Raw genomic sequence first — 26,148 nt, 5'->3', positions numbered from 1 at the left:
ACAGTATGTGGAGGGTAAGGATAAGGATCTGGTTGACCAATTGAAATTGGGTTGATGGAGATGTAACCATGGTAACCCAAGTACGATTGGAAAAAGAGGGGAAGAAATGATGTCAAAGGAGAGCTCCTCTGTGTGATGACTCATACAAGAAACCTTTAAGGGGACGGTATGTGTACAGATTGGACCAGAGGAGGAACTTGAACCGTCAATAAAGGTGACTGACAAGGGTGTTGGCTTGAGAAGGAAAGGAATTTTATTATGGTGTACAATCTCAGAGTCTATGAAGTTGCCACAAGCTCCAGTATCCACCATGGCTTCAATAGGAATCTTTTCTTGGTCCCACTGTAAAGTAAGAGTAACATAAATATAAGAATTAGTGGTGGATCCTCGAGTCGTGGGCATACAAATGTTGGTAATTTTACCTTGGGTATTCTTCTTGAGTAATGGGCAGGTGGCGACAATATGATCTGGTGCTGAACAATATAGGCATAAATTATTTGCTCTACGTCTCTGTTTTTGTGCTGGAGCTAGAGCACCTCTTATAGAACCTAGCTCCATAGGGACTTCCTTAGGAGGTGATTTAGATCTCTTGAGTGGAACGGATGAGTATAGAAGGGCACGTTCAGCCTTCCGTTCACGCAGACGTCTATCTATAGCAACTGATAGATGCATTAAATCTTCCAAGGAGGGAGGTAGCTCTACTCGAGCTATCTCATCTTTCAAAGCCTCAGATAGGCCGAGTCTAAATTGGTTCCTAAGTGCTATGTCAGTCCATTGAGTTTCTCGACTCCAGCATTTATACTCTGATATATAATCCTCAACTGGTCTTTTGCCTTGTCTGAGATTGCGGATTGTATTTTCTGCAGTCAATTGTTTATTGGGATCCTCATACAGTAGAGACATTTCATCGAAAAAGGTATTGAAAGCACCAAGAAGTTCACCATGTTCCTCTACGTATGAGTCTGCCCATACTCTAGGTTCACCTTTGAGGTACGAAATTACCGTAAGAATTCTCATCCTATCCGAGTAGTAAGTCCGGGGGCAAAGTTCAAACAAAAGTCTGCAGGAACTCATAAATTGTCTAAATAATCTTCTATCACCAGAAAATGGTTCTGGTGTACAGACTTTAGGTTCAGGGCGGTCCCTGGGATGGGCGAAATTTTGATTGCGAAGGGTGTCATTTTCGAGCCGAAGCTCATTCATAGAAGCAGTTAGAGTGTCAACCCGTTGGGAGAGACCAAGCATATGATTAGCTAACTCTGCTGGATCCATTTAACAAAAAAAATCCTTTTTTGGGTTCCACAATTATGTAAAGACCCTGCAGTCTTTGGTTATGTAAAAGGTATGGATCGCAGCTGCAGAGGTTTCTCAGGTATGATACCCTTATTCACTCTCTATATTAGCTAGAAAGTTCAGGGATCAGGTCATCACAACCTCTTATTTAGACACCAAAATATGATACTGTTAATACCTATTCCTTCATAGGCATTTGTGTTAAGGTAACAGGCATGTATGGATTACAGTGGTATAGCATAAGATAACTATCTTCCTGAGATCAAACAAGAGAGGCAAGTGAAGTTACTTATGACAGTATGTACTTGGCATTAATATATGGTCAGTCCGTAGGTGTCATAGGCTTGCTCTATATTATAACTGGTAAACCATTATACTTGCGGTTAGTTGCTTGTCCCCTCTGTTGTAGAAGATAGTTCCTAGTGATAAGGCAAGTCGCTGTAAACTGTATCTGGAGATTGTCCTAGAGGAGGAGGTAGTGAAGGTAGCTTATGCTTGTTCAGCTGTATTGCCCAGGGCTTGAGTATTCTGTTCAGGGTCTCCAAAAGGTAGGTATCGGGTTCCGTGTTCCGGATCTAGTAATCCGGCTGGTGATGCAGGGTTCAGACACTCAGGAGGCGGCAGGCGTCCTACGAGAATTGTGGAACACCTAGCCGCCATCTCTGAGGGTTTAAATAGCAAGCAAGCGTGTGAGGAAGCCGGGGAACGCTGAGGCGCACTTCCGCGTTCCAGAGTGGAACGCATGCGACCGCGCACCGGAAGTGACGCGGCGCATTGGCCAAACTGAGCCTGATTGTAAGAAACTGAGTTGAAATCAGTAAAAACATGAAGGGGAAAGCGAGAATCATTACAGATAATGACAGAGGCATTACATCAACATTGCTGAACCAGTCCACCGTATATAAAAAGGTTCCCACTTGTCCACAACCCTAAACAGGTAGGAGGGTAACTAGGAACACATTTAGCACTTCTAACTGGCATATAATACCATTGGGTCAAAACCCTCATAGTTTGTTTCTATTGCAAGCACATTATGAGAGCAAGATTTCCCTGTGTCATATATATGGGACCAATCAGCTGCTTCCAGGTCTATCCCAAGGTCTTTCACCCACTGATGTGTGTGAGTCGAGCACTAAAACGTGAGTGGGGTAAGTAGCATGGTATAAATAAGAAAAATCATTCCTGGGGAAAGCGGGTCATTACAATGCCTTCATTCAAATGGAGACAATAGCATTGAACCATCCGGGTACTTGATATAATGTTCCACAATATCTTTAATTTGAAGATATCGATACGATTCTGAGAATGGGAGAACCTTATTACCTTTGCTAAATTGTGAGACTTGAGTCACCCACATCTGAAAGCAGGAGGTTCCAACCCAGCCATCTCTACATAGACCTGTGAATATGTGAAGGGACAGCAAGTGGGAGAACACAGAAAGAATTTAATAACTTAGTTATTTTGATTGCAGCAACTCTCCCAAACCACAAAAGAGGAAATATGTCCCAGGTCACTTAAAGCAACCATAGGTGACGTAATAAAGATGGGTAAATAGTGGCACTGTCCTTATACATTCAGCACAGTTTATGTATTTATTCATTTATAGAGGCAGGCCAACCATCAGAAATTGTGTGGCCCCTTAGACAGCTTTAGGCCTGCCCCCCCCCCCCCCGGCTTGACCACCAACATTCCCCAGGGCCTGCCCACTGGACGTCCCACCAAGTCTGCCCATAGCCACCCCATCAAGTCCTTCAGTGCACACACCTTTTATTTTAACTCTTACAACGCCATATATGAAAATGAACAGTGTATTATAAGTCATCAATGCTTTCAAGGTTTAACAGCAGGAAAGTATATTTTGCCCAAAAGAGACATCCCAAACCAGCAGTTGTATGCTCGCAGCTCCCTCACATTTGTACACTTGCAGCCCCCCTCACACTTGAACACTTGCAGCCCCCCTCAGACTTGTACGCTCAAAGCCCCCTCACACCTATATGCTCTCAGCCCCCTTATACCTGTACACTCTCAGCCCCCCTCACACCTGTACGCTCTCAGCCCCCCTCACATCTATACGCTCTCAGCCCCCCTAAAACCTGTACTCTCTCAGCCCCCCACTCACCTGTACGCTCTCAGCCCTTCACACACCTGTACGCTCTCAGCCCCCCTCACACCTGTATGCTCTCAGCTGCCCTCACACCTGTATGCTCTCAGCCCCCCTCACACCTGTACGCTCTCAGCCCCCTAACACCTGTACGCTCTCTCAGCCCCCCACACACCTGTACACTCTCAGCCCCCTCACACCTTTACGCTCTTAGCCCCCTAACACCTGTATGCTCTCAGCCCCCCTCATACCTGTATGCTCTCAGCCCCCCTCATACCTGTACGCTCTAAGCCCCCTCACACCTTTATGCTCTCAGCCCCCTCACATCTGTACGCTCTCAGCCCCCCTCACACACATGTACACAGGCACACACATGTACACAGACACACACATGTACATATGCACACATGTACACAGACACACACATGTACACAGACACACACATGTACAAATGCGCACACACACACATGTACACAGGCACACACACTGGCACACACACACATATGTACACAGACACACACATGTACACCACCCCACCCCCCCTTCCTCTTCAGTTGTACATTAGCCCTTACCTGTAAGGTGCTGTTCCTGGTCCCAGCTCTTGTGCAGAACACACGAGGCGTGTACTTGCTGGAATTTACCAGAGGTGGCAGCAAAGAGCCCAATGTCAGGTCAATGACAAAGCAGCAGCTGCTGACTCGCACACATTCTGAAAGCCAGCGCAGGCCCCTTACAAGTGTGTGGGCTATACCCCCTGATGACGGCCTTGTATATAGGCAACGCTTCATGGTTTTTACTTTTGTTTTTTCATAGTTTATGTGGGAACACTATTTGTGTTAGGCAGCTTCTCCACTTTATTCCACAAAATTTTTTATTTTTTTATTATTGGTGTAAAAAGAAGCATTACAAGCATATGTGATAGTCACAATAGACAGGCATCAAAACAGAAATATAACTGGTTTCAGTGACATGCATACATTGTAACAAATAAGTGAACAGAAAATATCCATCAAACGATACTATCAAATAGGGGGTTGGGGTACTCCAAGAGAGGGGAAGAAAAAAAAGAGATGAAAAAGATGGGGAGAGGGGATGGAGAGAGGTAATGAAGGCCACTCCTCCCCCATATGGTCCTATAGGGTGAAGGGTCTGGACAAAGGGATGGGGAGAGCCTGGATCCTACAGGACTTGGTCAGGTCATTGACGCATTTGTTCAGGGGGGGAAGTAGGATTTGTAGCTATCAGAACATTTGAAGTGGGTCCAGCATGCCCATGTTAGGGTGAATTTTTGTAAACGTTCCTGGGATGTGTAAATGAGTTCTTCTAATTCTGCGATCTTTGCAATTCTAGATAGCCATTCTCTGATGGTTGGTGCGTCAGGTGAGCGCCAATGATTAGGGATGCATAACCTGGCTGCATTCACCATATGCATGGCTAAAGACTTGTGGTAAGAGCTTTTCAGAAGAGTTGAATGGTGTAGGAGGTATTGGGCAGGGTTGTAATCTAGCTCGTATGTTGTTACTGTCTTAATGATGGAGTGCACCTTCTCCCAGAACGGTTGGATGGACCCACACTCCCACCATATGTGAATCATTGATCCCACATCAGTGTTACATCGCCAACAAATGTTAGGGATTGTGGGCGAGAATTTGTGTAGCCGTGAAGGGGTCCTGTACCACTTGGTGATGATTTTATACCCATTTTCTTGGATCGCTACATTTAATGTACTTTTGTGGGCCATCATGTATATGTTTGTCCAGTCCTCGTCTGTGAGGGTTACTTTAAGATCCTTCTCCCAGGATTCGTGTAGGTGTTTGGAGGAGGATGGGAAGGAGTCTGTCTGGAGGAAGGTGTAGATGGATGAGATGAGGTGCCTTTGTTGGGCTTGTCGAAGGCTCAGTGATTCGAAACGGGTAAGGGGCCTGGACCAGGTCGTATTCGGGGCTTTAGACGAAAGATAGTGTCTCATTTGTCTGTATGGCCAAAAAGGGATAGATTGCGTGCGCGACTCAGCTGCCAGATTCTCATAAGGCTTCGGGTTCCCTCCTCGAAACAAGTGTTTCGCGAAAATATCCGAATGTGGCCATTCTTTCTGGAGAAACGAGGGGTCGCCTGGGGGAAAGTCCGGGTTCCCCCTTAGTGACGTCAGTGGGCCCAGATGGGAGGAGATGTTATGTTGGGAGACTGCTTTATTGAACGCTACTAGAGTTGGGTAGATAAGCGGATGAGCTTTAATTGTCTGGGGCCATATATGAGGTGGGAGCCACGGGAGTATGTGTGTTGGAGTGTGAATTGAGAGCCTTTCCAAGGCTACCCACGCCTTTTCTAGGCAGTGGATTTTCCAATCCGCAATCCTTGTCAAGTGGCAGGCTAAGTAATATTTGTAAAGATCTGGCAGTCCGATTCCGCCACGTTCTTTAGGGAGAGTGAGACGTAAGTATTTAATGCGTGGGGGTTTATTACTCCACAAAAAGCTGGAGCAAGCTTGTCTATAGGCCGTAAAAAAAGAAGGGGGGAGATGGATTGGGATAGACTGTATCAGGTATAATAAACGGGGTAGGATCACCATCTTGATTAGGGCTGCGCGGCCAAACCAGGAAATGTTCAAATTAGCCCAGTCTTTCAAGTCTTTCTGGGCTCTTGATAGGGCTTTCAGGAAATTTAGTTTGTAGAGTTCGGTCATATTCCTGGCAATCTGAATACCCAGGTATGTGATAGCCACCTCCCTCCATTTAAATGGGAAGGAGTCCTGGCAGTGTAGCATTTCCTGGTGTGGCAGCGAGACGTTTAAGGCATATGATTTAGAATAATTTATCTTTAGGTTTGAGAGTTCTCCAAACTGGCTTATGTCTTTTAGAAGGTTTGGCAGTGAGATCCTGGGCAGTTGTAGAGACAGTAGGATGTCGTCTGCAAAAGCCGCAACCTTGAATTCCCTCCCCGCTATGGTAACTCCTTTAATGTCAGGGTTATTGCGTAATTTGTTCAAGAGGGGCTCTAGTGTCAGAACGAAAATCAAGGGGGATAGGGGGCATCCTTGACGGGTGCCGTTGCTAATGGAGAAGGCGCTTGACAGGAAGCCGTTGGTCTTTACCCTGGCCGACGGGTTGGAATAGAGGGCGTCAATATACGTGGCCATGCAAGGCATTAGGCCTATGCTTTTCAGGACCTCCCGCATGTAGTCCCAGGCTACCCTGTCAAACGCCTTCTCCGCATCAAGGGATAGGAAGAAGCCCCTAGCTGTCGACGTCTGTAGCCAATGTTGTATGTTTAGGGCGCGTATGGAATTGTCTCTGGCCTCCCTGCCTGGTACAAACCCTACTTGATCCAACGTGACGAGTCCCGGGATGAGCGGGAGCAGTCGATTGGCTAAAATTTTTGCGTAGAGTTTTATGTCTACGTTGAGTAGGGAAATGGGTCTGTAGTTTGCGGCTAGTAAAGGATCCTTGCCCTCTTTAGGGATGACTGTTATGTGAGCTTCTAGGAGCCTGCCCATCTGGGTTTGCGGGTCCGCTAGGGAGTTAAACATTTTGAGCATCTCCTGGTTTAGGGTCTCCTGAAATGTTTTGTAGTAAACCAGGGTTAAGCCGTCCGGCCCTGGACACTTCCCCACTTTCATCTGTTTTATGGATAAGTGAAGCTCCTCTTTGGAAAGGGGAGATTCAAGGGCTTTGGCTTGTTGTGAGGAAATGGGCTTGGGGCAGTACTCAGTCAGAAAATCCCGTATTCGGGAGGCCCGGGTGGAGGCAGTGCCACATCCTGGATTCGCTCGGGGTAGATTGTAAAGGTTAGCATAGAATTTCTCAAAGTGTTTCGCTATGTCCTCATTCTTAGAAAGAAGAGACCCGTGTTTATCTTGAATTTGGTGGATTTTAGAGGAAGGCCTGGCTACCTGTATCATGCGGGCCAACATCCTGCCACTTTTGTTGCCGTGTTCATAGAACACTTTTTGTTGCAAAACGTAACGCCTCCTCGCACGTTTCCCGAGTTCATCCAGGAGTGTAGATCTGGCCTGCACCAAGTCCTGCAGGACAGTTTGTGAGGCTGCTTGTTTATGTATTCTCTCTAATCTATTGATAGTTTGGATGAGCGATCTGACACGCTCTTGGTGTTGTCTTTTGGCAGCTGTCGCCAAGGCTATAAGTTTCCCCCTCACTACGCACTTGTGCGCTTTCCATAGAATGACAGGTGTAACCTCTGGATCAGAGTTTTCCTGAAAGTAAGTTTGAATGTGGGACTTGATCTGGGCAACTGTAACAGGGTCCTTCAATAGAGAGGGGTTTAGGCGCCAAGTTTTCGTGGATACGTTAACTTCAGGGAATGAAAGTGTCACTGTTATCGGATGGTGATCGGATAAGAACATTGGCTCTATAGTGGCGTGAGATAGAAATGATAAGTCTGCTTGGGAGAGAAAGAAATAGTCTATCCTTGAATATTTTTGATGAGGTGAGGAGTAGAATGTGTAGTCTTTGACATTTGGGAATAGTGTACGCCAAGTGTCGTGTAGCGTTAGGTTCTGGAGCTGCAACTTAATCTGGCGTAGGGCTCGATAAGGGAGTGTGGTGGAGCCAGAGGAAGAATCCAGGGTGGGATTCAACGGAGCGTTAAAATCCCCACCGAGGATCAACAGTCCCTCCTGGAAGGTGGAGAGCAAATCTCCCATCCTCCTGAAGAATGTAACTTGGTGTTCATTGGGGCTGTAAATGTTAACTATGGTGACTGGTTTGGCTGCGAATTTGCCTTTGAGGAAAATAAATCTGCCTTCTGGATCAATCAAAGTGTCAGTCAGGCGGAAATCGGCATGCTTAGAAATGAGGACAGAGACCCCTTTGGTCTTCGCGGAGGGGTTCGTGGAATGCCAGGCTTGTTTGTATATGTGGTTTGCAAGCTTTGGCACTGATCCCGACTTGAAATGCGTCTCCTGAAGCAGTAAAAAGTGTGCTTTGTGTTTGGAAAGGGCTGCAAGGACTTTCGACCTTTTCTCGGGGATGTTAAGGCCCTTCACATTCAGAGAGAGGCATTTGAGAGATAAACGGTTGGACCTATCCATTTCGTGGAATTCTAGAGATCAAAAGGGGTTTCGGGAAAAGCCTTGACCCTGCTGGGGGAGGATGAGGAGCGTCCCTCTAGGAGGGAAGGGAGAAGGGGAGGGGGAAGAGAGGATTGAGGGTCTGGTTTGCGTGGGATGTAGATAGGACAAGGAGGGGGGGTTAAAAGGTAGTAGGGGACAGGCAGAAGAGGGGGGGGGATCAGGTAATCGAGTGGTATGGGTTGGGAACCCGAGTCTACAGGTGAGACAAGGGGGGGAGAGGGTTTATATGTGAAACTCAGTAATCACGTCCCTTCAGTCTTAGAGGGGGGTAAAGGGGAAAAATCCGGAGGTGACTGCGAGGCGAGCCGAGACACCTAATAGGGGGGGAATGGAAAGAGGGTGTGGTAAGGAGGGTGAGGGTTCCGGAATGTCAGTTGTAGTCCTGTTGGACAACTGTGTGGGGGCAGTAAACCCAAAGGGGAGCACGAGACTTGGCATTAGGGAGGACGACAAGGAAATGTAGATTGGTTTACCAGAGCTACTTAAAGAATAACAAAACAGTGCAAGGCAGTTTGGAAACCATATGGGGTCAAGTGAGTTGAAGGAGGCCTAGGAGGGGCGCGACAGACTAAGTGCGTGGGGGAATCCCTCAGAGGCCCCGGTGTGTGGGTCAGACTAGTGGGTCTAGCTGTGAGGTGGCAAGCGACTTTTGCGTCAGCATAGGCATAACTTTAACATGCATAACATAAACTAGAAACCTGGATTATTGCAACTTAGTTTAGCTCAGCCTTGGAGTTGTAGGACAGGTAACCGTGTTTGAGAACATAACATTTCCTGAAAATGAGAAATAAGGTTAAAGGGCATCATAACGGTGATAACAAAAATGGTCTCAATCCCAATCTTTAACTAGCCTCAGAGTTTAGTAGGTATGCCTGGGAGTGAGCAAGGCCTCTCCCAGGGTTCGTAATCAAGGTAGTAAGGGTCTGTAGCTACCCAGCAGGGTTGAGCAGGCACAGAGTCTATGCGTAGGTATCATGTGACAAAACAAGGACTCAAAAAAGGGCATAAGGGCCAGTGAGCAGCCCTTCCTGTCATTGCTCGGGAGCGTCTAGTTCAGGGTGCACGTCGGGTGGATCAGAGTAGGCCTCATCTCCGTTCTCCCAATGTCATGGAAAAGAGCAAGCTGACCCACATGAGAGTTCGTAGGGCCCTGTTGGGTAGCAAGCTAAAGCTCCGCTAGGCTCCTGTTGTGTATAAAGACATACCCGAGTCATAGGGATGAGACCATGGGAGAGGGTCGTCCCCCCATGGTGTATAATCAGAGCAAATCCCAATCAGGGTAGTTCTATGAGCTCTTGCAAGGATAGAGGTGAGGTGAGGCATAGTGGGAGCAGGAAAAATGAGGGAACAGTTTAACTCACGGTACCACGGTTACAGAGCCGAACACTGAGGTGCTCACATGTCTCGGTTCCCCCTCCGCTGGGTGTCAGCATGACCTGGAGGGTGAGCCTGGAAGTCACGGCGGGATGGGCGGTCCTCAGGAGATGAAGGGTCCAGTCTGCGGCGTCTGGACCTCTGGCGCTGTGCTTTGGGTGATGAAGCGTGTGAGACTGGTTTCCACGGATCCGTCGGAAAATAGAATGCGTACCATTCCGGGATGTCGATGGGCGGTATGTCGAGTTGTTCACAGAAGGCAGGAAGGTCTTCCGGTGTACGTAGGAGAGCGGTGCGCCCTCTGGAGGTAGCAGACAGGCAGAATGGAAACTTCCACCTATATTGAATATTCCGTGCCCGAAGAGTTTCCAGCAGGGGGCGCAGGGAGCGCCTAGTTTGCAAAGTTATCTGGGACAGGTCCTGGAACAACTTTATGTCTACGCCATTGTGTAAAATATGTCCCCGGATTCTGGCTTTCTTAAGAATCTCTTCTTTCAGGGGAAAGTTCACTATACAGCACACTATATCCCTGGGTGGTTCAGTGTCTCTGGGTGGGGGTCTCAGGGCACGATGGATCCTTTCCATTTCGATGGGCGTATCAGCAGGTCGCTCGAGCAGGTCATTAAAGATGGCGCAAACTGCCAAGGGCATTGAGGCCTGGTCGATCCCTTCGGGGAGGCCCCGCACCCTAATGTTGTGTCTGCGGCCTCTATTATCGAGGTCTTCCACATGTCTGTGAAGGTCAAACATGTGGGGGAGATGCATGTCGTAAGTCTTCTGTACTTGCCTTATTGCTGCTGCCTGGAGGTGTGTGTTTTCCTCCACGTCTTTCAGGCGATTCCCCATCGCCTGGAGGTCGGTTTTCAGATCAGAAATGGCCGCCGTCAGGGTGTGTTTAATGTCTAGCGCAACCGACTGTAGATCTCTTTGCAGATCAAGAAGGCTGGGCACTGCGCTTCTGGTATCTCCGGCCACCTGGGCCGCAGACCTGCTTGGTTGAGATGGAGATAAGGCCTGTGGTAACAGGGAAGTCTGGGAGGCCAGGAGCTCAGCGGAATGAGTTGATGCCCGAGTACGGAACATCTCCGGTATGTTGGATCCGAGTTGCGATCCGTTCTCCGTTGATGATCGAGGGGTTGAGGTGCTCCTGTGTTTTCTTCCCATATTCGGAAGTGTAAGTTATGTCCCCAAAAGAAAAAGGCTTCTGTTCGTCCTCAATATGCCGAAGTTATCAATTCATGCGGTCGTCTCGCGTCCCCTCTAGGCCATACCCCCCATGGTAGACTACATTATGGATGGAAGCACATCTCAGGCCTAAAGTCCGCTGGGGTGTACCAAGATGGCTGCCGAGGTTCACCAGGGCCTGCAGTCACTTCCAGGGGGGTGTCACAGACCAGACTGCAGGGCACAGGATGTGTGGAGGGTAATCCTGGTGGGTCTGTGGGAGAGTGTCTGGCCAGGGATCTGCAGCCGAGGGTAGGAGTAGCGCTGGCCTGGCGATTAGGAGGGGCAAGATGGTCGCCGCGTGTAGGCCCAAGCCGCGGCCTGGATTTACAGATGGCCGGAGGTCCGCGATCGTCGGACCGAGAGCGCGGTTCTGAAAGGCTTACCTCCGGGGGTTGTCACAGTGCACGAGTCCGGAGGTGAACGTCACTCGTCTCGTGGTAGTGATTCAGTCCCGTATCGAGTGTGGAGGATTAGCTCCGGCCGTTAAGGCCTCAAGATGGCGGCGGTATGCCCGTGGATGGACACAGCCGCGAAGCCGGAGACACGGTGGGCTGCTCGCTGTGGATCTCCAGGCAGGGGTAATCCCGTCTAGAAGGCCTCCGGATGCAAGCTGGGTGTGGCGTGGCTCCAACAGGTCCGGCGGTGGTCCCCCAGGTAATCGAGAGCGCCGGGTCTGGAGGCTTGTAGGCCTTAAGATGGCAGCGGCGTGTCTTTGGGTGTCTGCAGCCCCGAGACCAATTACAAGGCGGGCGGCTAGCCGTGGGTCCCCAGATTAGTATATTCTTGTTGAGGAGGGCCCCTGGTTGCCGGATTGATGTGTCTCGGGCCAAGAAACCGCAACGGTTATCGCGGATGGTGTTGGATTTTGTCCGGGCCAGAGGAGCTCTTCTCCAATGCGTCCGTCCTCGTTCGCGTCCAGGACACGCCCCCAGCTTCTCCACTTTATTGTCACTTTATAAATTATTAATATAGTGGTGCAGAAGTTTTTTTATGTTAAAAATAGCTGCATAAGGCTGTCCTTTGAGATTGAGTGAGATTCCCAAGTAAGGAAGAACGATAAGGATGAAAAGAAAGATGGTCGATAACCATATATTGACACAATTAAATATTAAAAACCTTAGACTTGTCTGTATTACTTAATAACTTAAATACAGTAGTAACAAAACAGTAGTAACAAAACACTGGGAATAAAGTACAGAATAATTATACATTACATCATTAAAGGAGTTGTAAAGGAAAACATTTTTTTGCCTAAAATTAATGCCTGCAAGGTAAGACAGACAGAATAGTGTAATGATTCTGTTAAAAAACGAGTAAATACCTATTAAATTCCTTCATCTATATCACCTCCTGCATTCTAGTTTCTGTTCTCTCATTCACTTCCTGGTTTTCATCACTCGTTCATGTAAGAACTACATTTCCCAGTATGAATTCCGTCACCCCCAGTAATTCACACCTCCTTGAAGTCTCTAACACGTAGAGAGCGTCCTGCCACACAGATGTAGTTCCCAGGAGGGGGTGAGCACGTTACTGACCACCGCAGTAAAGCCTCCCGTCACGGTGGTCAGTAAAATCAGACAATCAGAAATTGAACAGAACAGAGAAGAAATAGAGCAACTTCTGAGCAAAAACGAACAATGAGGAAGTGAAAAGAGGAATGTCTGCAGGTAAAGGATGCTTATTATGAAAAACATTGTTTTCCTTTACAACCCCTTTAAGGTAGGCTTAAAGGGGTTGTAAAGGTTTATTTTTTATTTTTTTTAAACAAACATGTCATACTTACCTCCACTGTGCAGTTAATTTTGCACAGAGTGGCCTGGATCTGGGGTCCCACAGCAGCTCTCGTGGCTCCCCCCCCGCAATAGCTGACCCCTCTGGGAAACTCTCTCCCGAGGGGGTTAGCTTGCAGGCGCGCTCCCATGTCATACAGTCAGCGTCCATAGATGCCCAGTGTATGACTCGGTCCTGCCCCCCATCGGGCGCGTCATTGGATTTGATTGACAGCAGCGGGAGTCAATGGCTGCGCTGCTATCAATCTATCCAATGAATGCCGAGACTCTGTGGAGAAGAGGACACCGGGGACGTGCAGAGCAGGTGAACTGGGAATTCCTCTTAAAAGACACAATAATGGCTTCAAGTAAAATGGAGGAAAAGGATATTTATGAGATTGGGTCATGATGTATCATGCCAAATGGAAATAAAGGATAAAAAACAAAACTGGGGGGGGGGGGGGACAGGAGAAGATGAGAATAGTCCCAGGAGAGGGGAGAGGGTGGTTGCCATGGGGCCCAACTTTCAACCTCATGAAAGACAAGCAGACAGCTACAAATTAGGGAGGGAGTTGTCAATATTCATATATTAACCTCCCTGGCGGAAAACCCGAGTGTCTCGGGGTTATATGTCAGTACAATTAGCAGAAACCCTGAGACACTCTCGGGACTGCATCGCAGTATCCTGGTAGAGGTTACTTACATTGTCCCCAGGATCCTGCGATGTCTCCCTGCTGTGTTCGATGGCCAGATCCTCCGCCCGGTGTACTGTGTACTGGGCTCCATTCCCTGCAAGCCCTACGACCCATGGGGACGAAGCCAGCATGAATGAAAAAAAGTGAAAAAAAACATAACACATACAGTACACTGTAATCTTACAGATTACATTACTGTATCAAATCATTTCACCTCCCTTTTGTCCTTAGTGCTTTGTCCAGTGCCCTGCCTGAAGTTTTATATTATATATATTGTTCTTTCTACTTGGAAACTTCTAAATGTCCATGCAGCGGCGGATCCAGGGGGGGGGAGGCAACAGGGCAATTGCCCCCCCCGAGACAATCATGTCACATTGGCTTTTAAAAAACTGCTTTGCGGTGCCTGCAGCTGCCGCTGCCGAGTCTCTCACTCTCTCTCTCTCATTACCAGGGCCAGACTGGCCCAGCCCGGTAGGCTGCCTGTCCTGAAGTTGCTTTGAGCTGTAGCTGACTGCAGCACTCCCCCTCTCTCCTGCGTGTATGACACCGGGCATCTCTCGCTGTGTGTGAGAGCTGTGCTGCCTGTGCTAGACCTGCTTGTGTGATAGTAGATGGAGATGGAACACTGATTGAATCAGTGTTTTGTCTATCACACAAGCCCGTCTAGGGGGGGACCTTGCTAGAGAACACTGCCCTGCCCTGCCGAACACAGACCTACAGCTCCTGTTTGTTTCATGACACTTGTCGGGAGAGGAGATACCTGCTGTGTGTGATCGAGGCAATGCCATGGTGAGTGCCATGCACAGTGGGGCTTCATTCATATACAAAAGTGGGGCTGCATTAATATACAAAGTGGGGCTGCATTAATATACAAAGTGGGGCTGCATTAATATACAAAGTGGGGCTGCCTTTATATACAAAGTGGGACTGCATTAATATACAAAAGTGGAACTGCATTCATAGACAAAAGTGGGACTGCATTCATATACAAAAGTGGGACTGCATTCATAGACAAAAGTGGGACTGCATTCATAGACAAAGTGGGACTGCATTCATAGACAAAAGTGGGGCTGCATTAATATACAAAAGTGGGGCTGCATTAATATACAAAAGTGGGGCTGCAATAATATACAAGTGGGGCTGCATTAATATACAAAAGTGGGACTGCATTCATAGACAAAAGTGGGACTGCATTCATATACAAAAGTGGGACTGCATTCATAGACACAAGTGGGACTGCATTCATAGACAAAGTGGGGCTGCATTAATATACAAAAGTGGGGCTGCATTAATATACAAGTGGGGCTGCATTAATATACGAATTGGGGCTGCATTCATATACAAAGTGGGGCTGCATTAATATACAAAAGTGGGACTGCATTCATAGACAAAAGTGGGACTGCATTCATAGACAAAAGTGGGGCTGCATTTATATACAAAAGTGGGACTGCATTAATATACAAAAGTGGGGCTGCATTTATATACAAAAGTGGGGCTGCATTTATATACAAAAGTGGGGCTCCATTTATAAAAAAAAGTGGGGCTGCATTCATATACAAAAGTGGGACTGCATTCATATACAAAAGTGGGACTGCATTCATATACAAAAGTGGGGCTGTATTTATATATACAGTGGGGCTGCATTTATATACAAAAGTGGGACTGCATTTATATACAGAAGTGGGACTGAATTTATATACAAAAGTGGGACTGAATTTATATACAAAAGTGGGACTGCATTTATATACAAAAGTGGGGCTGCATTAATATACAAAAGTGGGGCTGCATTCATATACAAAAGTGGGGATGCATTTATATACAAAAGTGGGACTGCATTTATATACAAAAGTGGGACTGCATTTATATACAAAAGTAGGGCTGTATTTATATACAAAAGTGGGACTGCATTTATATACAAAATTCGGACTGAATTTATTTACAAAAGTGGGACTGAATTTATATACAAAAGTGGGACTGCATTTATATACAAAAGTGGGACTGCATTTATATACAAAAGTGGGGCTGCATTCATATACAAAAGTGGTACTGAATTTATATACAAAAGTGGGACTGCATTTATATACAAAAGTGGGGTGTTTCCTTAATATACAAAAGTGGGGCTGCGTTCATATATACAGTGGGGCTGCATTCATATGTACAGTGAGGCTGCAATGATGGGCACTGATGAGGCTGCATTGATCTCTTGTACCATGTCTTCAGTCTCTGACATATCTTGTTCCATGTCTCCAGTCTCTGACCATCCCTTGTACCATGACCATCCCTTGTACCACGTCTGCAGTCTCTGACCATCCCTTGTACCATGTCTGCAGTCTCTGACCATCTCTTGTACCATGTCTGCAGTCTCTGACCATCCCTTGTACCATGTCTGCAGTCTCTGACCATCTCTTGTACCATGTCTGCAGTCTCTGACCATCCCTTGTACCATGTCTGCAGTCTCTGACCATCTCTTGTACCATGTCTGCAGTCTCTGACCATCTCTTGTACCATGTCTGCAGTCTCTGACCATCTCTTGTACCATGTCTCGGGTCTCTGACCATCTCTTGTACCATGTCTGCAGTCTCTGACCATCCCTTGTACCACGTCTGCAGTCTCTGACCATCTCCTGTATCATGTCTGCATTCTCTGACCATCTCTTGTACCACGTTTGCAGTCTCTGATCATCTCTTGTACCATGTCTGCAGTCCCTGACAAGCGTCTACAAACTATGGGATAGATTTCTGGCATTTATATTTAAATACTTTTTACTAGTAATGGCGGCGATCATTGATTTTTTTAGCGGTACTGCAACATTGCAGCGGACACACCGGACACCTAATTGAGTTCTGTAAGCAACACCTTATTTTCTGGCAGTGCCCCTCCCAAGACTAGACTCTGGATCCGCCCTTGTGTCCATGGCAACCAAAAAGCGTCACTCTACGTCAAAATCGGTTTTAGACCAGCTAGAAAATAGCGATAATAAATTAGAATCACTTGCAAAATTGAGCAATAGTGATTCGTGGGGAAATTTGTCATCAGACACTGAAAGTCAGGACAGCAACAATTCTGCGACTGAGCAAATTTCTGTGTTTTTGATTTGATTACATTATTGAATAAAATGTATTATTATTTTATTATTATTTTTTATGATTATTTGTAGTTATTTATTATATTATAATTTATAAAACTTTGTGTTTCAAACTTTATCATACCTGGGATGTCTACTAGACTCGTGTTGGGCAGATTTAAGTGAGTTATTCCTAAGAATTACAGGTCTACAATATAAAACACCAGATTTCTATGCGAAACAACATACTGCTTTGAGATGTAAAAATCTGACATAATCATACTGCCAGGGAGGTTAATGTAGTCCAATGATGGGGTCCAGACCTTGAGAATGTTTGGCTTGGGTGTCGTTAAATATGGCCAAAGTTTGTTTACTACTACTTTATACATTTTACTACTCTTATCACTTTTTTCCCCCCCCCCCCCCCCCAAAAAAAAATGTGTTGCTTCCAAACCAGTGCAGAAGACTTCAATTATATAGGTATATAAAGTATTTGGTATTATGAAGTAGAAACTCTTTGTTCCAGAATTTTTTTACTCTATACCAGACTGGTTGTCTGGTTCTCATTCATGTTTTACACATATGAAAGCATCAGAAGTTACCTTTTATAGATCACAAGAATAGTGCTGTTCAGGAGGTCATCCGCAGTATGGACTTTGTTAAACAGGGACAGGCAATATTTATAAGCCATAGGAAAAGCATTACAAAACATTTTCCAGATGCTTCATTTGTATGGAGTCAGTTAAACAACTTCCTGGTTTATATTGTGCTATCACTTATACATAAAAAAAAAATCTTACTACATTAATAGTATTTTAATAGCTATTTCCCAAATGGTGCTTGTGCACTTATTCATAGACAGTATTTGAATATCCTTAAACTAAATTTCACAGAAAAACATATAATCTGCATGCAAATAACCTATGCTCAGAATAACATAATACAGTAAAACTTTGGATTGCGAGGATAATTCGTCCCGGAAACATGCTTGTAAACCAAAGCACTTGTACTGTATATCAAAGCGAATTTCCCCATAAGAAATAATGGAAACTTGGATGATTTATTCCACAACCATTTAATCATAAGTCCTTCAGTTTATAGTCCATATAAAAATATTATAGCAATGTGATAGCTTGTGGAACTATAAAATGGAAGCCTCCACAAGGGGATTAAAAGCCAAATCCAGCAGGAGCTACAGTGTATAAAAGAGGAGAGGCGCCTCTAAGTGTAGCAATATGGTTACATTTAATGAAGGTGCAACATTTAGCAACTCACATGGTTGATGATTAAAAGAGGCACATCTAATTATGCAGACATCCGGGGTAAAGCTATCCACATAGACCGTCCTCTGCACCGCTTGCTCTCACAGCTGTCAGTCTGCAATCATGAATGGGAAGACTACCCTGCAGAAGAGTGATTTGAAATCAAGTCGTGCATCATGGAAGGGATGACTTTGATGGTGGTGTGGAGGATGGTTTGTGTGGGCAGCTTTACCCCGGATGCCTGCATACTTAGATGTGCCTGTTTTAATCATCAACCATGTGACTTGATAAATATTGTACCTAAAATAAATGTAACCATATTGATACACTCAGAGGCACCTCTGTTCTGTTTTATACTCGGTTGTGACATGACGCTACTTGTATATCAAGACATCGCTTGTAAATCAAGTTAAAATTTTGTTAAAAAAATTGCTTGTCTTGTAAAACGCTCTCAAACCAAGATACTACCAAGGTTTTACTGTACACTGTAGAGAAGTTTTGAAGTAAGCATAATAATGTGTATTTTTATCTATGGATCCTGCTAGTAACACACACCCTGTCCTAGAGTGTGACAATACTCACTTTACTGCATTGTATATAAAGAGGAGTAGCATTGTCATTCTAGGCATCTTTCCTGATTTGGACTGCAAACACCTCCCACTCTTCTCATCACCATTAATAAGGAGGATGTATTCTACAATTCACACAAAATAGTTTGGAAAACTGATTAGATTGTTTCAGTTAAAATGACACTGGAATTTCAGCACTTTTTTTTTCTGTACTTGCAGAAAATGTACTTAGTCATAAAACGAATGCAGCAGCCACATCTAAGGACTGGTGAACTTAATAGATTACAATTTTATTCTTAGTGTTAGATATCTTTTAACATAACATAAAATATAAACCTTTTCTTTAATATGTGATTTTAAAGTCATTTAAGACTTGTTCACCCTTGACTAAATTTCTAATGTTTAAAGTGTTACTAAACCTAAAACCCCCAGAAGATAAGGTTTGGGGCCACTCTGCAATACCACTGCTTAGAGCAGGTAAGTATAACATGTTTGTTATTTTAATAAAACAAGTAACACTTTCACAAATGCTCCTATAGCGTTAGTATGGGCGTTAGACTTGCATTAATGAGCTTTAGTGTGGGCGGTAGACAGGCGTTAATGAGCTTTAGTATGGACGCTAGACTGGCATTTTACAAGCGTTAATGACAAGTTAAAAACACTCCCCAAATGCCCTATGCACAGTTGTGAAGCATTTGATAAGCGTTAAGGTGCATTAAAACTACTCCACAATGGAAAGTGACATTACAGGAAATAAACAAATTTTAACGCCCCACAACCTCACTGCAACTGCACAACAAACGCCTCCTAACTTGACATGAGGCTTCAATTTTGTAGCGACGCGATGCCAATGTTTCATGTTTTAAATAATGTAAAAAGCATTGTGTGCTGTCCATTGTATCTTTTTCATAGATGTTCAAGGGGCATTTTTAATGCCCCTCTAACGCTTGCTTTAAATGCCAGTGTGAACTTAGCCTTAAAAAATATTCGAGATATTCGAGAGAAGCGTTAACCTTGAAGATTTTTGTAGCGCCCCCTTACTTTCAGTATGGGCACTACGCTAAAGTTAGTGGGGAATGGGAGAGTTATTTTTCTCCCATTCGCAATTTTCTAAATTTGGACTTCTGTCGTTCCAGAGATGTCCACTGGGTCAGTCTGTGCTCCAGGGATGCAGTGCCATCCCTAGCCAGCAGTTGGCACCAGAGGGGTTCTGGCAGAGCAAGTTTTCCCCAGCAGCCAATCAGAGGTCCTCTCGCGGGGCATGCTGGGGGAGAGTATATCTGTGACAGATGTCATGTGCTAAAAAATCTTTGCGGGCGCGGCCCACCTGGCCAAATTTGCAGGCTACACAGAACCTCATCGGGAGGTGAAAGGGGACTCCAGTGACTTACTGGGCCCCCAGTTCTATTGAGAGGATCCCAGGCTGGGTGCCGTTCTATTGGGGGGTCGGCTTGAGGAGAACCCAGAGGTAGGTTGTCCAACAGGGCTTGAACGAACCAATCGGGGATCTGGTGACTGGAATGCTGACAGGTATGCTTGCTGTCATCTGGTGACCTATGCTAAAACTTACTGGGAGGATTCGCTCCAATCACCAATTTAGCTCGTTTAAAGAAATAGGCCTGTGGCAGAGGCCCTAGAGCCAGGCCTGTGAGAGAGACCTGTTCCTCCCAGCAATCTAAAGTGACTCCTCGGCTGCCAGGCTTACGATAGGGGTCTGTCCGGGGGCACTTCACCCACTCTGGCTAGAGTGGCGACGGACCACAAATCTGATACTACTGAGAGCAGGACTGCTCGGTTTCATATCCAGGCCTGATACTGCAAAGTTCTCCTTTTTCTTTCTTCATCAACCTTTTCTTCCTATTTGATGTTGATGTTGGCCGTGTTGGCCTGGAAATAAAGCATTGGAAAACCCTTTATTCACTGTCTGGACATTCGCTCGCTGCTTTGACTCACTACTACCACCCCTAGACACACTGCAGGGTAACTTAATATGCCGATCCCAACAACAAATCAGCGGCTCCTGCGGGGGTAGCGCTACATTTTATTCATGTATAATGCCAAATTATGTTATAACTCTCAACCTTTCAAAATGAAAGACACACAGAAACTGTCCCAATTTATATAATTACTTAACACAAATGACCATCTTTGGATATACCATACCCACTTTTGACAAATCCCTCCCTTTACTTTTCAGAACAGTTGGCATATTGGAAGTGGTTATTTAGGGAAGATATGATTATGTTCAAGTCATCACATAAAAAGGTTAAGCTCAAATAAATGCAAAGCAAAGAACACAAAGACCGCCAATTTACACTATACTTGCAATTGTAATAATTGATTCTGCATTTTAACCAAAAAATTTGGAGCTGGATTAAGTCAATTTTGATTGTCTGCTATCATGAAAAGAAACTGTAACTTTTCTTCAAGAGTGTTTATGTCTATCATTGAAAATTAGTTTACGTAGATATGTTGCATTGACATTACAATATAATTAGTTAGTAAAATAAACCATTATATATATTTTTTAATTTGGCAGGATATTTGGTTTACAGTGCATCTTACGATGATTATTTGAAGAATAATTGGGCAACAAGGACAGCAGGAGGGAACAATTTACCAATTGAAAATTTGAAACCGAATACAAGGTATGTTATTTTCATAGAAAACAATCTAAATAGCACATATTGAGAAATGCAAAATGATTACTAAAAATAAAGTTTTAAGGAAATGCAAAATGGTTACTAAAAATAAAGTTAATTACAATTGAATGAGATACAAAGAGGAAGATAACATCAAACCGAATGAGGATATACACTCCACATCATATTAAGAAAAAAGAACAGAGAAAGGCCAAAAAAGCTAAATATTCATATTTCATAATCAATTATATAAAATGATCACATTTCATAAAAGTTTATTTACTCAGACTCATAAAAACAAATGTAAATTCAGATCCAAATTCAGTCCTTGAGGGTACAGGGTATCCTATTTCACTCTTTTGTTACCAAACGTCCAGGATAACCCTTTTATAAACTTTGTTTCCATTTCATCCAAGCGGATCTCCCTAATTTCTGGTTCACTAACTATATTATGGGATACTCTCACAAACTGACTTCTAGGGATGGACCTAAATACAGTAGAAAGATAAAAACTATCAAATGTAATAGCCATCCAACTGGAGTATTCAAATGGTTTCTCAAACATTTCCATACACCTGTTAGCCTATGGGGGGTACATATGTACTCATCACCGTGACCATAAGCTGTAAAAAATTGCACTCCTTGAAAATATTTTCCAATACAATTATCAAAAGATAAAAACAAACATTTGTATTGTAGTGTATATCTGTGATGCAAATGGTGTACGCTAGCTTGCTTCAATACCCAACTTATATGGAGTAGATTCATATAAGTTGGAAACATCCAAGTGAGGAGAGTAGATCTATTTAGCCTCCGACCCTAGAATCTACTTTTACAGCTAACATTCCACCATTTTTAGCTATAATTAGACAATACCTGTAATGTTTGAACTCCACGTGGGTCTCATGGTTTGGATGAAATGGCATCTTAAAAATGAATGTTCTCTCTTGATTGCTATACTTGCTCCAAACCCTGCCAGTTGTGTTACTATTGTTGTTTCTTCAGTCAGTCTGAGTTGAGTTTCTCCTGAAACCAGACCAACCCTCATTGATCACCTCATACTTGTCTACCCCGGGCCAGGAATATCATACAGACTATTCTGCCTGTATTTAATGTCTAACCAAATGCACATTCAAAACTTTATGCACAGACTGGAAATCTTTTAGCTCTTTCTTGCCCTGAATGAGCTCCCTCCAAATCTGACGTTTGTTGATTGGCAATTTTTGTGGCTGAACAGCAAACCATCAACTTTTGGTATTAGGCAACTTTGCCTGGAGACAAAAGCAATGTGACAAGGCCTATCATAAGCGTTCACCCTGCCTATCTATTGAAGGAGACAGGGACCTAAATATATTTTGGACCGCAGAGCAAAGAGAACACATTTTTCTCCAAGTGCATAAAGTCTTGTTGGCAAGTAGGATACAAAAAACTGGTTATTACAATTCTTGCTTATATACCAGTCTTACTACACAAAATAAATTCACAAAGCCTTGTCTTGTGTTGGCTCTGCTTTCAAATTATCAGTACGTGCTTTTTTTTTTTTTGGGAATACCCCATTCTCAAATCATTGACAGAGCAGACCTTTACAACAATCCGGGTGCCCTCCTCTGTCATTTGATCCTGATCCCATCATTGCGCTTTTCTCATACACTTGATAAACAAAGCCATATCCCTTATGCTCGTAATGTAGAAGTCACTGTCTCTACCAACTGTGGGTATGTGGATCTCCAAAGTGCAGAAAATCAAAATTATAGAGGACCTAATAACTTCCTTATATCTTAAAGAAGAAACATTTTGAAAGACCTGGATCTTTTAGATTGACTTTGTTTTCTCCTGACTATACCCAAGCTCTTACTACATGATGTCTCTTAGAAGTGCCAACTTAACCCTTCCCTTCACTCTAATCCCCCTGCTTGCCCCTTTTGCATAACCCCACCTTACTTGACTCTGTCCCTTCTACCCTTCCCATTGCACATCACTAATAGGACCGACCTACTCTTTTTGTTCAGGTTTACCTACTTCAAACCTCTCTCCCCTTTTGAGGATGTAAGTAATGCTTACAGACTTACACAGGATCCATAGCTTGCCCTCCACTAAATAATGACAGATATTGTAAATTATCAATCAACAGATATCCACTTTTTAGATCAGTACTCTCATCACGCGTTATATTACAAGCTGACAGATCGTATCTTGGCATGTACACTAGGATTTGGCTCTAATGTAAGACAGCACTTCATAATACCAGAATCAAAAAGTCCAGAATCAGGCGGTAAGGCTTGCATTAAATCTCAGAGGCCACTGCCCCACCGCGAGACATCAGGCTGCCCTGCACTGGCTGCCAGTTGGTCAGAGGGTGCGCTTTAAAATTCTAACACTTGTTTTTAAAGCATTTCACGGGCTATCTCTGTGAGAAATTGAATAGACATGTTACTGGCCGCTCCCTTAGATGGAGCTGCCAATTCCGTTTGGAACAGACACAGAGTCGGCTGAAAAAATGGGGGGGCAGGGCTTTTTCTGTCCTTGGCCCGAGAGAATGGAATCTACTTCCCCTAAGTCTTAGACAGAGTCCTGACCTACCCACATTCAGGAGGGATCTAAAAACCTATCTGTGGGCAGAGGCAGATTGATAGGAAGAGTGAGGTTAGGGTCATTCTGGAGGGAAGCACTGCTAGATCTGTTTGTGTGGGGAATTGTGTGTTGTCTCTCCCTGGTCTTATGTGATTTTTATGTTTTTTGTACTGTTTTGGTTTTATGGTGTTATATTGTTGTTTTATTAGTTGATTTTAACTGTGGTACATATTTTATATTGTTATTATGTTAATTTATGCCTGTGACACTTGGTCTTGTTGTGAATTGTTAAGGTCTGGAAGCGTTTCGATACCTTCGGGTGATTCTACGCTATACAAGCAATAAGCAATAAACAATAAACAATAAACAATAATACCATCACATGTTTTCTATGCCTTTCCCATTACCTACCTTATGTGCTTATGCTAAATTCTCCCCTTCTCCCCTCCTTCCTGATTCTAAAAGTTCTATGTATATTTTTGGCTTTCTGGCGGGTACGACCTTAACACGCCTGAGCCCATTCCTAGCTAATTAAAAGCCCATATCATATTGCAATGAATAAAGTGTGGTCATCAGTGTGTAAGGAGTCCTATAAGTTATTGGTGGGGCACCAAATGGAGAGCACTAATACTGTCTTTATTTGGCCCCAATATCACCTACAGATCACATTAGGTCCATCGTGTTATAATTATAATTCTCTTTTTCTGTAAATAAACATGTAGTATAACAATTTAAAACAAAGTAGATTGTTTAGTTTTATTATTTACATTTTCTGAACGTGTGTTCCCATCAAAAGATAGTGAAATGGGAGCACACAAAGCTGTGAAATGCGTTTTAAAAGAAGTTATGCACATGCATGATACTAAAAATGCAAAAACAATAAAAGCTGATTCACATGAAGAGACTCACTTATGATTTCTGGAAATCTAAATCCAAAAGAACTGTTAGTTTTCATCAAGATATTTAGCTCAACATTCATTTTCAGCTTTCCAGTTTTGCAGTGTCATACATTTTTTGGGCTGTGATACTGAACAAAGGCAGTTCTGATTCCAGATAATTTAATAAATAAGTACCAGTAGGTTCATGGCTTTACAGTTTACATTATGCATTTGGTTATGTCATACTGGTTGAATATAAAGTTAAATAATTAACTTATTTTGGAACCAGTTAAAGTGGAGGTTCACCCCAAAAAATAAATTTTTAACATTAGATTGAGGCTAATTGTGGGAAGCAGAATCGGGTGTTTTTTTTAAATCAATGCAGTACTTACTGTTTTAGAGATAGATGTTCTTCGTGGCTTCCGGGTATGGGCTGCGGGACTGGGCGTTCCTATTTGATTGACGGCCTTCCAACGGTCGCATACAGCGCGTCACGAGTTCCTGAAAGTAGCCGAACGTCGGTGCGCAGGCGCCGTATAGAGCCGCACCGACGTTCGGCAACTCGTGACGCGCTGTATGCGACCGTCGGAAGGCTGTCAATCAAATAGGAACGCCCAGTCCCGAAGATCATACCTGGAAGCCACGGAGAACATCTATCTCTAAAACGGTAAGTACTGCATTGTTTTTAAAAAAACACCCGATTCTGCTTCCCACAATTAGCCTCAATCTAATGTTACATTTTTTTTTTCGGGTGAACCCCCGCTTTAAGTTCTTGTTACGTATGTAAGGTGTAATAAAAATTATACTACTTGATGTATTAGAATTCAACATCTGTGTGTGGTTGGAATAGCTCTGTAAGACATCTGTCAGGCCTCGTACACACGACAGAGTTTCTCGGCAGAATTCACCGAGAAACTCGGTCAAAACCCGGATTCTGCCGAGAAACTCTGTCGTCTGTACAGTTTTGGCTCGATGGAGCCGCCGAGGAACTCGACGAGAAAATAGAGAACATGTTCTCTATTTTCTCGTTGTCCGCGTTGTTCTATGGGAGAAGGCGGCCCGCCGAGCTCCTCGGCAGCTTTATCCCAAAACTCGACGAGGAACTCGACGTGCCAAGCACGTCGAGTTCCTCTGTCGTGTGTACGGGGCCTCAGAGTGTTGGTTTAGAAACAAAACTTGTTGGGGGTGCTTATGCGGCTCGTGAGATGGTGGACGCATAAGATCAGAGCTCCGGCCTTTGTTCCCTAATCTGAAGCTACACCAGCATCGAAGGCCCTGAGAGCCCTCTCACCTGATCCCGGAATCATTCAGCTACCCCTCTGGCGTTTTTTGGGTAAGATCGGTGATCAGAGACACATTTACCAGAGGCACACATCACAGGCCACGCTCAAGCCTTCCCAGCTCATGGATCGTTACCTGTGCAGGCAATCCGAGTTAGCCAACTCCCTCCCGCTCGTCGATCCCTCTACATACGCTGACCGGCTCCCAGATAAAACAAAAGCTGTTACGGCGACTATAGTGACTGTAGAGGTCCTGGATTTAAAGCTACAGGCCCTGCTTCAGGGGTAGATCCACGTACATCGGCGCATATATAGACCGACGTAGCGCATCTCA

General features: G+C 44.5%; 1 protein-coding gene across 1 annotated transcript in view; it reads left to right on the top strand.

Annotated features, from left to right (window-relative positions):
* The window catches only part of FNDC1 (fibronectin type III domain containing 1), a 322,095-nt gene that overhangs the window by 256,660 nt on the left and 39,287 nt on the right, over positions 1-26,148 (top strand). The window contains exon 15 of the mRNA XM_040350922.1: positions 20,983-21,091. Coding sequence (XP_040206856.1) covers positions 20,983-21,091 — 109 coding nt within the window. The remainder of the gene's footprint in view (positions 1-20,982; positions 21,092-26,148) is intronic.

This window comes from Rana temporaria, chromosome 4 (assembly GCF_905171775.1).
Source record: "Rana temporaria chromosome 4, aRanTem1.1, whole genome shotgun sequence".
NCBI lineage: Eukaryota > Metazoa > Chordata > Amphibia > Anura > Ranidae > Rana > Rana temporaria.
This window is presented reverse-complemented; position numbering and strand designations above follow the sequence as displayed.